A 14,805-nucleotide genomic window follows, 5' to 3' on the forward strand; every position below is an offset into this window, starting at 1 on the left:
AGAGAGGAATAGATGGGCTGAATGGTCTGCTTCCACATTGTTGGGATTGTATGACCCTCCCCATAAAGTGTCCATTTTATCTACATCTATCCTGTCAAGCCCCTTTCAGAATTCTACTGGTTTCAGTAAAGGTATGCAGCACAGAAACAGACCCTTCGGTCCAATTGGTCCATGCCGACCAGGATTCCAAACTAAACCAGTCCCACTTGCCTGCATTTGGCCCATATCCCTCTAAACCTTTCCATTCATGTACCCATCCAAATGCTGTTTAAACGTTGTAAATGTACCAGCAACTACCACATCATCAGTAAGTTCATTCCACATACAAAGCCACCCTCTTTCAAAATGTTGCCCCTCCGCTTCCTTTTAAATCTCTCTCCTCACCTTAAGTAATATGCCCCCAAGTTTTGAGCTCCCCGATGCTAAGCAAGAGCCCTTTGCTATTCAGCTTACCTCCACTCCTCATTTTATCAATCTCAATGATGTCACCCCCTCACCTCCTCTCCTCCAGTGAATAAAGTCCCAGCCTCTCCTTATAACTCAAACCCTCCAGTCCTGGCAACTTCCTGGTAAATCTTTACCGAACCCTCTGTGATAAGAATACTTCTGATTACAGGGCCATCAGAACTGTACACAGTACTCTGAAAGTGGCCTCACCAACATCCTATACAACCTCAACATGATGTCCTAACCCCTGTACTCAATGGTGTGAACAATGAATGCTATGCTGCTAAATGCCTTCTTAACTGCCCTGTCAATCAGTGATGCAACTTCTAACGAACTATGTACCTGAACACCACTCCCCCATGTCTGTCTGTTCTATAATATGACCCATCACACTCACTTTACCAAGCATGTACACACTCTCACGCACAAACTCACATGCACCCACACACAATTCTATGGGGTGAATTTGTATTGGCAGAATTATATTTGCAGATGTATTCAATTTTGGTCAAAAAGCACACAATTTCCAGGCAGTCAATCCATGTAATATTTTATGAATTTGGAAATAGAACCAGTCTGACTCAAGATTGGAATACTGTCAGACTCAATTCTCAGGAAGAAAGTGAGGACTGAAGATGCTGGAGATCAGAGCTGAAAAGGTGTTGCTGGAAAAGCGCAGCAGGTCAAGCAGCATCCAAGTAGCAGTAGAATCGACGTTTCGGGCATGAGCCCTTCTTCAGCCCTTTCCTGAAGAAGGGCTCATGCCCGAAACGTCGATTCTCCTGCTCCTTGGATGCTGCCTGACCTGCTGTGCTTTTCCAGCAACACATTTTCAGCCTCAATTCTCACATCTTTAAATGCATTGTCTGAGCTGAGATGTCATCTTATTTATAAAACCTAAAGTCATCTCAAGAATGTGACTTAAAAGATGTACTGGCAGTTACACATTAATTAACCAAAACCTGCACCCATTCGAAGAGATGAAAGACTTGACAGCAATCTAGGCTTGTTCAATATATTCCATCAGTTGCATGATACTGATCTTTTGATATACATTCTGTGTCTTACAATGCGGCTCCACAGCTACCCGATGAAGGAGCAGCACTCAAAGCTAGTGCTTCCAAATAAACCTGTTGGACAACAACCTGGTATTGGGTGATTTCTTTTTATCAACCCAGACTAATACCGACACCTCCACATCATTTCTAGTGAACACAGCCCACACCTCCTGGTGCTGTCAGTAAACTTTACAATGCTGATGAAACAACGCAGTACCTGAAAGATTTACAATTTCTCACGATACTCGCTTCTCATTCACTGCTCCATCTGATACATGACATTGGAAACTCAGTGCAGGAGGCTGAAACGAAGGAGCAGCTTTAAACTAAAAACGTCTTCCAGCTCAAAGCTTTCAATGAGAGTCTGAGCCCGGCGGTAAGTTCAGGTAACCTTTATTGTGACTCAACTTAGTTACATCTTCAGATTCCCCCCTGCAAAAAGGCATAGACAAAGTAGCTGCTTTTTAAACAGCTCAAGATCAAAGCCCACACACACCCCACTGTCTTTACTATTGGGCAGCACCAGGTTGTAATTGGATCCTTGTTACAGCCGTAATCCGGAGGAAGTATTGCCTCACTCAGCAATTTCAACCCATACCCTGTATCCTGGTAAGTTTCTCCCTGCTCATTTGCCAGTGGGGAGAGGGCAGTGTAGAGTCAACCAGACTGCTGTGGGTCTGGAGTCATGTGTAGGCCAGACCGAGTGAAGGATGCAGATGGAACGACTGAATGAATACTCTCCCACAATGGCGGTTCCCTTTCCTAACAAGGGAGAGAGTGAATCAGATGGGGGCTTTCTCCCCCGCACCACCCACTCCCTCTGCCATCCGTCGTGGTGGGATTCAAACCCGGGAGTCCCCGGAACCGGATTGATAGTCCAATCGATAATGGCACTCGACCGTCACTCCTTCAATCCCCCTGCGATGGCACGTGAACTCGCTGGTGCTTCCGCAGGTGGGAGGAGCGGGCGAAGCGCTTCCCGCACTGAGAGCAGGTGAACGGCCTCTCCCCGGTGTGGATCCGCTGGTGCCTCAGCAGGGTGAAAGATGTGCTGAAGGCCTTCCCACACTCGGGGCAGCTGAAGGGCCTCTCCCCCGTGTGGACCCGCTGGTGGGCCAACAGGGTGAAAGAAGTGTTGAAGGCCTTCCCGCACTTGGGGCAGCTGAAGGGCCTCTCCCCCGTGTGGACCCGCTCGTGGCTCCGCAGGTGGGAGGAGCAGATGAAGCCCTTCCCGCACTGAGAGCAGGTGAATGGCCTCTCCCTCGTGTGGATGCGCTGGTGGATCAGCAGGGTGGAGGAAGTGCTGAAGGCCTTCCCGCACTCAGGGCAGGTGAACGGCCTCTCCCCTGTGTGGACCCGCCGGTGGGCCAACAGGGCAGAGAAAAACATGAAGGCCTTCCCACAATCTGGGCAGCTGAAGGGCCTTTCCCCTGTGTGGTCCCGCTGGTGGGCCAGCAGGTGGGAGTAATGTCTGAAGGCCTTCCCGCAGTCGGTGCAGGGGAATGGCCTCTCCCCGGTGTGACTGCGCCGATGAATCTCCAGGGCAGACGGGAAACGGAAGCCTTTCCCACAGTCGCCACACTTCCACGGTTTCTCCACGGGGCGGGATTCCTCAGGTTTCTCCATGGATGAAGCTTCAGCCACACACAATCGAACTTCCAGCCCCTTCCTGTCGTGAATTCCTCTTTCCAGGTCGTATAGCTGCTACACGCTCCACGCACAGTGCGCTGCAACAGTGGGGTCTCTCGTCCAGTCCCAGTGATGCTGAAAACATACTCACTCAGTCAGGAACCAAAAAGCTTTGATCCCTCTCAGAGAAATCAGTCGAAAATCGTTGCGGTCCTGGTGGACTGAGTGACTGTCAGACATTGACAGCGAAGTGAGGATCGCAAATGCTGGAGAGTCAGTCGAAAAATGTGGCACTGGAAAAGCACAGGGATGTCAGACAGCATCCGAGGAGCAGGAGGGTCAATGTTTTGGGCATAAGCCCTTCATCTGTTGATTGAGAAACTTCCGCCATCAGATCTTCAAATACGCTGTAAAAAGAGATTACAAAAGCCATCACTGTCAGTGCAGGGTAGAAATTCTGAACAAGCATTTCTACTTTCTGTGGAATATTCTTTTCTTTTATTATTCCACAAAATGGAAAGCACCATCCCACTCTCTCTCCCCCTCTAACTAATTCCCCTGCAGGCGCTGATTCAGGATCTTACAGGGGCAGAAAAAGCAAAAACATCAAGACTGACATCACTCTGAATTTTGATACCACCACCTGAAAGTTAATATCTTTCACAACATTGGGATCCTGCTGAGAGTGAGCAGGTCTGATTTTGGGAAGCAAATACAATGTGTGTCAATTCAGGGTGAACCTGCCACGCAGCTTCTTGAGGAACAACCAGACACAAAATGGTTAACATCCCTGGGAAGGGGAAGCAAAATGAGACATCAACGTCTTAACACCGACACCAGAGAGAAATTGAATATACTGACACGGCAAACATTAGTGGAAAGCCAGAGTCATAGAGGTATACAGTACAGAAACAGACCCTTCGGTCCAACTCGTCTGTACCGACCAGATATCGTAAATCAATCTGGAACCGTTTGCTCACACGTGGCCCATAGCTGGGGTCATCCCTACCCCCCCTGTCCTGAGACCTTGATGCCTCCAAGCTGACCTTCAAAGGTTCAGTTTTTCCCTCCATTCTTTCCCAGTTGTCTTTTGTAAGTTTTGAAAACTTTCCCAATCCTCCGAGTATAGGATTTGGGCAGTTGTGTTGTCGCAGTACAGGACATTGGTTAGGCCACATTTGGAACATTGCGCACAATTCTGGTTTCCTTCCTATCAGTAAGATGTTGTGAAACTTGAAAGGGCTCAGAAACATTTACAAGGATATTGCCAGGGTTGGAGGATTTGAGCTAAAGGGAGGCTAGGGCTGTTTTCCCTGGAGCGTTGGAGGCTAAGGGGTGACCTTATAGAGGTTTATAAAATCATGAAGGGCATGGATAGGATAAATAGGCAAAATCTTTTCCCTGCGGTGGGGGGAAGGGGAGGTCCAGAACAAGAGGGCATAGGTTTAAGGTGAGGGGGGAAAGAAACAAAAGAGATCTGAGGGGCAACCTTTTCACAGAGGGTAGTAAATGTATAGAATGAGCTGCAGGAGAAAGTGGTGGAGACTGGTACAATTGCAACATTTAAAAGGCATCTGGATGGGTATATATGAATGGGAAGAGTTTGGAGGGATATGGGCTAGGTGCTGGCAGATGGGACTAGATTGCGATGGGATATCTGGTCGGCATGGACAAGTTGGACCGAAGGGTCTGTTTCCATGCTGTATATCTCTATGACTAGTTGGACTTAAGGGTCTGTTTCTGTGCTGTATGACTCTGGAGCTGTTCTGTACTGGTCTTAAAATCATGTTCTTGCCTTCCCCCACAAACATTCATTTCTTTGTTGTTCAAAAATCAGATGAACTCAGCCTTGAATATATTCAATGACACCCTAACTGCAGGAAGGCATCCCCACTTCTGAACTCAATTCCTCTTGCTCATATACCACTTGCCTTGCTGATTGCTTGCTGCACCTGTCTGACAACTGGCAGTGACTGGTGTAGGAGGACGCTGGGGCTCCTTTGTCCATCCACACATCATTCCTGATGAAGGGCTCGTGCCCAAAAAGCCAACTCTCCTGCTCCTCAGATGCTGCCTAACCTACCGTGCTCTTCCAGTACCACACTTTTTGACCCTGATCTCCAGCATCTGCAGTTCTCACTTTCTCCACATCCAATTACATCTCCATTTAAACAATGCACTTCCTTTCTACTTTTTTTTTCCCCACAGCAAAGGCTATAACTTCATATTGTGGTACTGCATTTGCCATGTGTTTGCCAGTTGTGGTCTTCTCTATATCGGGGAGAGCGAGCGCAAACTTGGGGAATGGTTCACTGAGCATCATATCTGGGTCCACAGAGCTGACCAGCGTTCCCAGTCACCACCCATTTCAATTCCCCTTCCCACCCCCTTTCTGACATTACCATCTTTGGCCTCCTCTATTGCCACAACGAATCAAACAGCAAACTGGAGGGACAACTCTCATCTTAATAGAGAAGGAAGTAAGCAATAAATAATAGACCCCGACAAGAGTGCTGAGGAAAAAAGGGACCTTACTGTCCAAGTTCAGAGATCCCCAAAGGTATCAGTACAAGTAAAACGGGGAATGAGGAAGACAGCTGGATGGGTATGTGAATAGGTGGGGTTTAAAGGGATATGGGCCAAGTGCTGATAAATAAGATAGATTAATTTCAGATATCTAGTCAGCATGAATGAGATGGACTGTTTCTGTGCTGTACAGCTCTATGGCCATCCACTTCATTTTGAAATGTTTGCACTACCACTTGGAACATCCTGTTAGGGTTTAGAGATTGCCAGGTCCTGACATCTCCTTCCTCATGTCTCCTATGTATTTTAAATCAAAAATACCATTTGTATGTTCCTGGGTTAGTACTTTAAATACACAGACACATACAATATAATCAGAGTTTCTACTCGGTACAGACAGTGATGATTTGTTTCAACTTTGCTAACAGGTATCAGAAGGGGAGGATCTGCAGACAGAAATCTTGGAAGAAATTCCATAACAAGATCTGACAGGGTCACTCAATATCATTGGGGGGTTGAATCTGGAAAGAGAAATCCATTCGACCTGCTTCAAAGAGGAACTACCAGTGAACTGAGCTTTAACTGGTTACACAGAATAAGTGTGTGTGTCCCAGTGAACTGACAATGGGAAGGAGCTTTAACCAGTTACACAGACAGAGGGGCTGGGGCATTTATTTTACCCCTGGAGCATCAGAGCCTGAGGGGTGACCGTAGAGAGGTTTATAAAATCATGAGGGGCATAGATAGGGCAAATAGCCTAGGTCTTTTCCGCCCAGGGTGGGGGAGTCGAAAACTAGAAGGCATAGGTTTAAGGTGAGAAGGGAAAGATTTGAAAGGGACCTAAGGGACAACTTTTCATGCAGAGGGTTGTGCATGTATGGAATGAACTGCCAGAGGAAGTGGTGGAGGTGGGTACAATTGCAATGTTTAAGAGGCATTTGGTTGGGTATATGAATAGGAAGGGTTTGGAGGGATATGGCCTGGGTGCTGCCAGGGGGAATTAGATTGGATTGGAATATCTGGTCGGCATGGATGAGTTGGACCGAAGGGTCTGTTTCTGTGCTGGTTATGCTAATCCCTGTGGCCTTATTCCAGATGCGATCCATATCTGCAGGCAAGATACGACTGACTCCAACTGAGAGTCTCTCTGGTCACCGCCTCCGTACCCCTTGGAACGATTCGGCTCCCTTCTCAGTCCACTTCCACCACATGACCGAAGCAATGATTGGTTGTGTTCTTGCTCTAACTAATGTTATGCGTGCCTTTCACTCCCAGGAGCGTGCGGCCTACAGCGATGTTCCCTCCCTTTCAGCCTTGTCACGGGTAGAGCCTGGTTTGTTGGTGCTCATCAAGAACTGGACTGGCAAAGGTCTCCAACCTCGTTGCGATGGCCCTTTCCAGGTTTTACCTCCCACCCCTACGGCGGTCACAGTCGCTGGGCGCTCAGCTTGGGTCCAACTGCACCATTGTAAATTGATTGACCACACCAATCAAAAGTGGGGAAGAGGAGGAGAGAATCCTGGAATCTCAACAAAAGGAGTGCACCCTGTCCAGTTGGGTTTTTGAATTTTGCTGTTGTTCTAATGTTAATCTTATTACAGATACTTGAACTAAGAGGAGGGACATGTGGGGGAATCGCTTATCTCCTCACCTTTCTGATCACATACAACATCCTGATGGGGAACGCCACTAAGTATGGATGCAACCAGGAATGATCAGAGATTATCCACCGCCCATGCTGAGGAGATGTCGTCCAGTGCACCGGACCAGACGCCTTTGACGTGTGGAATGTGATGAAGATTGACTATTGCAATGGACCCTTACATCAGAAAGACCAGATGGTCCATCTGGACAGTAGAAATCAGTGGGAGTTACCATGTCGTTACCATTTTTTTTTATTTTACCTGCAGACGCAAGCCTAGTGAGGATAAAAATGATCAACTCAGGAACACCATCCCTTTTTGCAGGTCGGGCCAACTTGAGAAAAGGGAAGCCTGATAGGAGAAACTCCTCAATCCACAAACAACTTATTTATACAGGTGCACAGAACGCTATTCACCTCAGAGGCAGTAGTATGTTACTCCTCTCTATCAGGAGGTGACTTACTTGACCCATCCCCAGTCCCCGATTCCATTCTATTCGTCAGAATTCCTACTGCCAACCCTGTGAAGAGAAATATCACTTTCCAATAGCTCCGGTCTGTGTATACAAACAGCTGGTGTAACACTGGCTGGGGTACAGCAGGCCTTATGTGGCACATGGACCTGGAAAGGAACCCTTCCCTTGCGCATTGAAAGGCCTTTTCTCTTTTCAGAATCTGATACTGTCACCAAGACCATGTACAATAGAGATAAGGGAGAGCCCAATGGGAACAGCATTCTGAGGACCATTGTCTCCCATACAGTGCGAGTGCTCGAGTCATTTGGCCCATTTTTTTTTAAAACAGAGCTCAAGCAACCCCTCTTGCAAAACGTCAACCCTTTCCTCCTGTCGACCTGACCAGACCCCCTGCTGTAACATTTCAGTAACCTATTTTGACAAACTCTCCGTAATATACACCAAACCAGACTATTATTTCTTCAGCTAAGGTAAAGCTACCAATTTCCTTGTCCTGGATTGCAAAGATGTCCCTCAGAAGGTCACTGTCGGAGCCCTTGTTCCCACAACAGTACCTTGTCCTGGCCAGTGGACAAGTTGATGAAACCTACATCTGAGGAGGATGCAGAGGTCAGTCTCAGCCAACCTTGCTCCAACTGGAAGGATTCCAAAGAGTATGATCTCCAGGACAAACCAAGAGAGAGGCTTTACAGGTCTGAGTTCTCAAAGGATTCCCTGGGCCACCTCAAATCTCCACTTTAACATGGGAGGTAGGACAAAATGGCTTCTGCTTGGCTAACTCGGTGGGACTGAGTCAGGCAGATACTCACGACTCAGAACAAACAAGATACCACAGACTGATGTCAATCCAGTGAAAAAAACTGCAAATGTGAACCTAACCATCAATCGCAGAAGTAACGGTTTAATCCTAACCGCCAGACAGGACAAATACGATTCCAAGAACAGGTTGTCTACAAGAAATTATGATAGATTAGATTATATTCCCTACAGTTTGGAAACAGGCCCTTCGGCCCAACCAGTCCACACTGACCCTCCAAAGAGTAACCCACCCAGAACCATTTTCCCTCTGACTATTGCACCTAACACCATGGGCAATTTAGCATGGCCAATCCACCTGACCTGCACATTTTTGGACTCTGGGAGGAAACCGGAGCACCCGGAGGAAACCCACGCAGACACGGGGAGAATGTGCAAACTCCACACAGACGGTCACCCAAGGCTGGAATCGAACCTGGGACCCTGGGGCTGTGAGGCAGCAGTGCTAACCATTGAGCCACCGTGCCGCCCTAGACTAAGTCAAAAATGCATGAGGACCTCGCGGGATCTGATTGAGCATGATCACATAGTAACAACCAATGTCTGACTCTAAACAATGTACATAAGTTCTATACAAACTCTGTAAAAGTTGGTGGATTCTTTTGGCACTCTAGGAGTACTCATCGGTGGCCCAGTGGTTAGCACTGCTGCCTCACAGCACCAGGTGTCCCAGGTTCGATTCCAGCCTCCGGGGGCTGGCTGTGTGGAGTTTGCACATTCTCCCCATGTCTGCATGGGTTTCCTCCAGGTGCTCTGGTTTCCTCCCACAATCCAAAGATGTACAGTTTGGTGAATTGGCCATGCTAAATTGCCCATAATGTTAGGTGCATTAGTTATAGGGAGATGGGTCTGGGTGAGCTACTCTTCAGAGGATAGGTGTGGACTGGTTGGGCCGATGGGCCTGTTTCCACACTGTTGGAATCTAATCCTTCTGGGCTGATCAGAGTCTACTGACCTGGCTGTATCAAAGAATAAACTATTGCTTGTATGATTGACAAAAGAGTCATTTCCAGGTGTGTTTATTGACCAATCCCAGAAATCCGAAGATCTGGACAGCAGTCCAGATCATCAGAACAACCAGATAGGAAACGGTTAATGTCCCCAGGATGTGGGGAGCAAAATAAGACACCAAGGCATTAACACCAACACCAGGGAGAAACTGAACATACAGACGTGACAAACATTTGTGGCAAGCCAGAATCACAGATGTACAGCACAGAAACAGTCCCTTCAGTCCATGCTGACCAGATATCCTAAATCAATCTAGTCCCATTTGCCAGCACTTGGCCCATGTCCCTCTAAATGTTTCCCAACATATACCCATCCAGATACCTTTTAAAGGTTGTAATTGTACCAGCAGCCACCACTTCCTCTGGCAGCTCATTCTTTACACACACCACCCTCTGGATATAGGAGTTGCCCCTGAGGTTTCTTTTAAATCTCAGCCTCACCCTAAACCTATGAGCAATCCCAGATCAAAGATCTTGTCTATTTCCCCTCGCCATGCCTCACATTATTTTATACAAGGTTGTAGGGTCTCCCCTGTGGGATATAGGTAAAGCAATGTTACTTCTGCAACCATAATTGCTTCTGCAAGGTAAATGAACTAACGCCAGGGTATAATTGTTTCAGCCAAGAGTGGAGTTAAGAATGAAAGGAAATATATAATTGCTTTTGTATTAGCTAAAATGTGCATACATGAAATGTGCCTGTAAACAATGGTGGATGTTACAGACAAACAGATAAAGGTGCTGTGAGGGGAGGGGGTGTAGGTTAAGCTAGATATGCTCGTACAGTTATAACCATCTGTTTCCTGCTTCTGCAAAAACAAAAAAAAACACACAATCAAGGAGGTCAGAAGGCTCAGTGTCGGCGAAAAATGGGAGGAAATGTTGCTTTCGCAAACAAGGAAGCAGCTTGCAATGAAAGAGGATATACGCTAACACTTTGTTCACGCACAAGGCCGGATAAGGCAAGAAATAGACAAGAGTAATGGACGCCACCGGGAAAGAATGGAGGGACAAACCGATCTTTTGCGGGTCAGCTTGGAACATCAGGACAGGGGGGAATGGGAATGAGGGAAAGAAGCTGAATGTGCTGGAGCAAGGTGGAAGAACAGAGGATGCAAAACCGGCTTGAAGTTGCAATGAGGAATATTGCATGTGCTGTACTTGTACCTGTGGCTGTTAATGGTGGGAATCGGGTGCATTTTAAACATCAAAACAGAAAAGATATCCAGCCCTCCCCCTTCCCAATCTCTATCCTTCAGTTCCTCCTCACCCGGGTAACTAAGACACATACCTGAGTTTGCGGAGTCTGCTCCCTCCCTGCATTCACTCCAGTTGCTACAAGTGACCAATTTCCCCTCCTCCCATCTCTGTCTCCCTCCCGGGATGAAGAGTCGTCCTGAGGGCGGGAGATTCACTTTGAAACTGACAGGGCCACTTCCGCGTTGTGACGTCCATAAAGGACCGAGGAGCGGGACGAAACCAACAGCGGGACGCCGCACTGCGCATGCGCTGCCCCTGCAGCAGACGGGGGGGAGAACACACTTTCCAAAAACCCCTCCCTTCAGAGAATCCCCACAGTGTGGAAGCAGGCCACTCGGCCTCACCGACCCTCCCAAGGGTCACCCACCCACACCCATTCCCCTGCCCCATTGCTCTTCATTTATCCCTGAGTCATGCACCTTGCCTGCATATTATGCCTAATTTAGCATGGGTAAAAACAATGACTGCAGATGCTGGAAAGCAGATTTTGGATTTGTGGTGCTGGAAGAGCACAGCAGTTCAGGCAGCATCCGAGGAGCAGCAAAATCGACGTTTCGGGCAAAAGCCCAACATCAGGAATAAAGCATAGCCAATCCACCCTAACCTGCACATCCCTGGGCATTATGGGTAATTTAACATGGCCAATCCACCCTCACCTGCACATCCCTGGGCACTATGGGTAATTTAGCATCGCCAGTCCACCCTAACCTGCACATCCTTGGGCACTATGGGTAATTTAGCATAGCCAATCCACCCTAACCTGCACATCCCTGGGGACTATGGGTAATTTAGCATGGCCAATCCACCCTCACCTGTACATCCCTAGGCACCATGGGTAATTTAGCACGGCCAATCCACCCTAACCTGCATATTCCTGGGCACGATGGGTATTTCAGCATGGCCAATCCACCCTAACCTGCACATCACTAGGCACTATGGGTACTTCAGCATGGCCAATCCACTTTAGATTAGAGTGGTACTGGAAAAGCACAGCAGTTCAGGCAGCATCCGAGGAGCAGGAAAATCGACGCTTCGCGCAAAAGCCCTTCATCAGGAATAGAGGCAGGTTGCCTGCAGGGTGGTGAGATAACTGAGAGGGGGTGGGGTGGGGTGGGGTGGGGTGGGGGTGGGAGAAAATAGCATAGAGTACAATGGGTAAATGGGGAAGGGGTTGGAGGGGATAGGTCAGGGAAGAGGGTGGGGGAAGGTAGCAAAGAGTACGATGGGTGAATGAGGGTAGGGATTGATAGAGATAAATTTCAGGTTGTCAGTTGTACGTTGATTTTAAAGAATATAAAGGGTCTTTTAATAAATAGTTTTAAGCAAGGAAATTACTTGTAGCTGACCACAAATAAAAGGGCAGCAGGGGCATTTCGCAATAAGCTCATAGTTTGTAGGTCTGCGTTTTGGACTATCAAGATATTAAAGGATGATCTCAGAAGTCAGAAGGTTAGATAAGATAAGAGGAACTGGACAAATCAACAGGAAGGCTGTAACGAACAAGGACAGCCAAATAAGGCAGATTTAAAGAAAAGCAGGTGAAGTAATTAATAAGTATGATAGGCTTAGGCTTGGGTGCAGGGAATTACCAAATGAAGGGATAGAATGAAAGAGATACGTGAGGGTCCGGGTGTCCTTGGAGAAGGAGTACGCAGTGTCCACCAACACCCTGGAGTTGTTCAGGGAGAGGTGGGCGCCGCAGGGAGTGGAGTGCATCATTTCTCCCTCCAACTCTATTTTGATTTAGTCCCTACCCTCCCCTTCACTGTTTTGATCACACAGCACTGCCCTTTGATGTGAAGGGCAGTGTTTGTCACTGGTTACCCAGGTGTTTTCCTATCTTCCAGGTGGTGGAAATTGAATAAAGATTTGTGCACTTTGTGTCTTTCACTGTGTCTCACACCTGCACACACACACCATGGGAAAAAAAAAGAATGAAATAGACACTTATGATAGGTTTATTGCTCAGTGTAGGGTGTTGAGAGAGCCCTCAGAAAAGTATAAAAAGCTCTGTATTTTACTGTCGGGTATGTCTCTCTTCATACAGCCACCCATCTTGCAAGATGTTCGAATAAATGTGCTGCTTCAGAACTCTTTGACTCGGACTGAAAATTATTGATTAAATTGATTTGTTTCTCACAGCACTATTTAGCATAGCCAATCCACCCTAACATGCACATCCCTGGGCACTATGGGTAATTCAACATGGCCAACATGGCCAATCCACTTTTGATTAGAGTGGTGCTGGAAAAGCACAGCAGTTCAGGCAGCATCCGAGGAGCAGGAAAATCGACGTTTCGGGCAAAAGCCCTTTATCAGGAATAGAGCCTGCAGGGTGGAGAGATAAATGAGAGGAGGGTGGGGGTGGGGAGAAAGTAGCATAGAGTACAATAGGTGAATGGGGGTGGGGATGGAGGGGATAGGTCAGGGAGTAGGGTGGGGGAAGGTAGCAAAGAGTACAATGGGTGAATGGGGGTGGGAATGAAGGTGATAGGTCAGACAGGAGGGTGGAATGGCCTGTTCAGATCGAACTCTGCTTGCGTAAAGGTGGTCCGGAGTCCGTGTAGGATGAGTTGGTTACGGAGGCGGCACTGAGGAAGCAAATGTGGCTGTGGTAGTGAGTCTGTTTCAGGACATGATTGAAGAGCTTCAGGGCAGAGGAAATGACCTGGGAGTTGCAGTGGGAGAGGGATTCCTTGAGATTCTTGTAGAGAGAGGAGGAAAACTTCTTCAAGGCAGGCATCCTTGCGAGAGGATTCACTGTAGGGTTAAAATCAACTCGGTAAAAACAAGGACTGCAGATACTAGAACCCAGATTCTAGAATCACACAACTCCAGGCTGTAGTCCAACAGGCTTCTTTGGAAGCAGTAACATTTGGAGTGCTGCCTCTTCATCAGGTGGTTGTGGAGGATAAGATCCTAAGATGCAATTTAGAGCAAAACATTCCAGTGTCCTGCCACTGAAATGGTATGTTGAACAAACCTGGATTGTTAAGTCTTCCACCTTTTCAAATAGGTTGCAGGTCTCATTACAATGTAAATCCCAGAATTTCTTGTTGTCACCTTCTCGAGATAACAAGGTTTTATAGCAAAAGCTCACATCTCAGCTCAGACAATGAATTAAAGGTGTGAGGTCAGAATCTGCCTGTATCCTAATCTTGAGTCAGACTGGTTCTGTTTCCAAAGTCGAATTTACAAACTATTACATGTATTGACTGCCTGCAGATTTTTCCTTAAAAATATGCACATAGAATGTATCTGCAAATATACATCTCCCCCCCCACACACACACACACACATACATACGCACAAGTTTGTTGGGTGAATTCGTACTTGCAGAATTATGTCTTACTTTGCTCAAAAACTGGAAGAATCCATGTAAGATTCTGTAAATTGGTTTAACCATTGTGGCACAGACAGTCTCACACAGGGGAACTCACACCTTCAATACATTATCTGGACTGACGCAACACCAATTGGTAAAGTTCACTTGAGGATTTAACTATTTTAAAAGGTTTTGTGATTTACATTTGAAAGAACTGAAACTATCATGGTCATTCGAAAAGATGAGAGACTTAACAAACAATCCGGGTCTTTTTCAATATATAGTTTCAGTTACATCACACTATAAACTGTTGCTATAAATTCTGTGTCTTACAATTTTATATTCCACAATCCCCTGATGAAGGAGCTGCACTCCGAAAGCTACTGCTTCCAATTAAACTTGTTGGACAGAATTTCTCAAGTAGGGCACCATACGAGTCCTGGGAGACTGCTATTTCTTGTTTACTTCGTAATGAACAAACATTAAGCACGATCCCCTATTTATTTCTAATTTTATCTCATTTTTCCTATTTTATTCCCTGCGATGATGTGGAAGAATTGTTAGATTTGGGCCAGCCATTTGGTCACATATTAAAGCCTGGAAACCATTTTGAATC

The 14,805-nt window shown here is 46.9% G+C and overlaps 2 protein-coding genes across 4 annotated transcripts in view; one reads left to right on the top strand and one right to left on the bottom strand.

Annotated features, from left to right (window-relative positions):
* The window catches only part of LOC148142996 (endogenous retrovirus group 3 member 1 Env polyprotein-like), a 512,937-nt gene that overhangs the window by 268,291 nt on the left and 229,841 nt on the right, over positions 1–14,805 (top strand). For all 3 annotated transcript variants that reach the window (XM_087973920.1, XM_087973918.1, XM_087973919.1), the window contains exon 3: positions 8,421–8,527. The gene's annotated coding sequence lies outside the window, so the exon portion shown is untranslated. The remainder of the gene's footprint in view (positions 1–8,420; positions 8,528–14,805) is intronic.
* Positions 1,882–11,005, bottom strand: LOC148143000 (uncharacterized). Its single transcript, XM_087973971.1, has 2 exons — positions 10,896–11,005; positions 1,882–3,541 (listed from the first exon to the last, which is right to left on the bottom strand). The coding sequence occupies exon 2, from the start codon at positions 3,129–3,131 to the stop codon at positions 2,415–2,417; it is 717 nt and encodes a 238-aa protein (XP_087830097.1). The 5' UTR covers positions 3,132–3,541; positions 10,896–11,005; the 3' UTR covers positions 1,882–2,414.

The sequence above is a fragment of the Chiloscyllium plagiosum genome, unplaced genomic scaffold (genome assembly GCF_037043375.1).
Source record: "Chiloscyllium plagiosum isolate Xiang-an unplaced genomic scaffold, Cpla_swu_hap1 HiC_scaffold_27, whole genome shotgun sequence".
In the NCBI taxonomy this organism is placed as follows: domain Eukaryota; kingdom Metazoa; phylum Chordata; class Chondrichthyes; order Orectolobiformes; family Hemiscylliidae; genus Chiloscyllium; species Chiloscyllium plagiosum.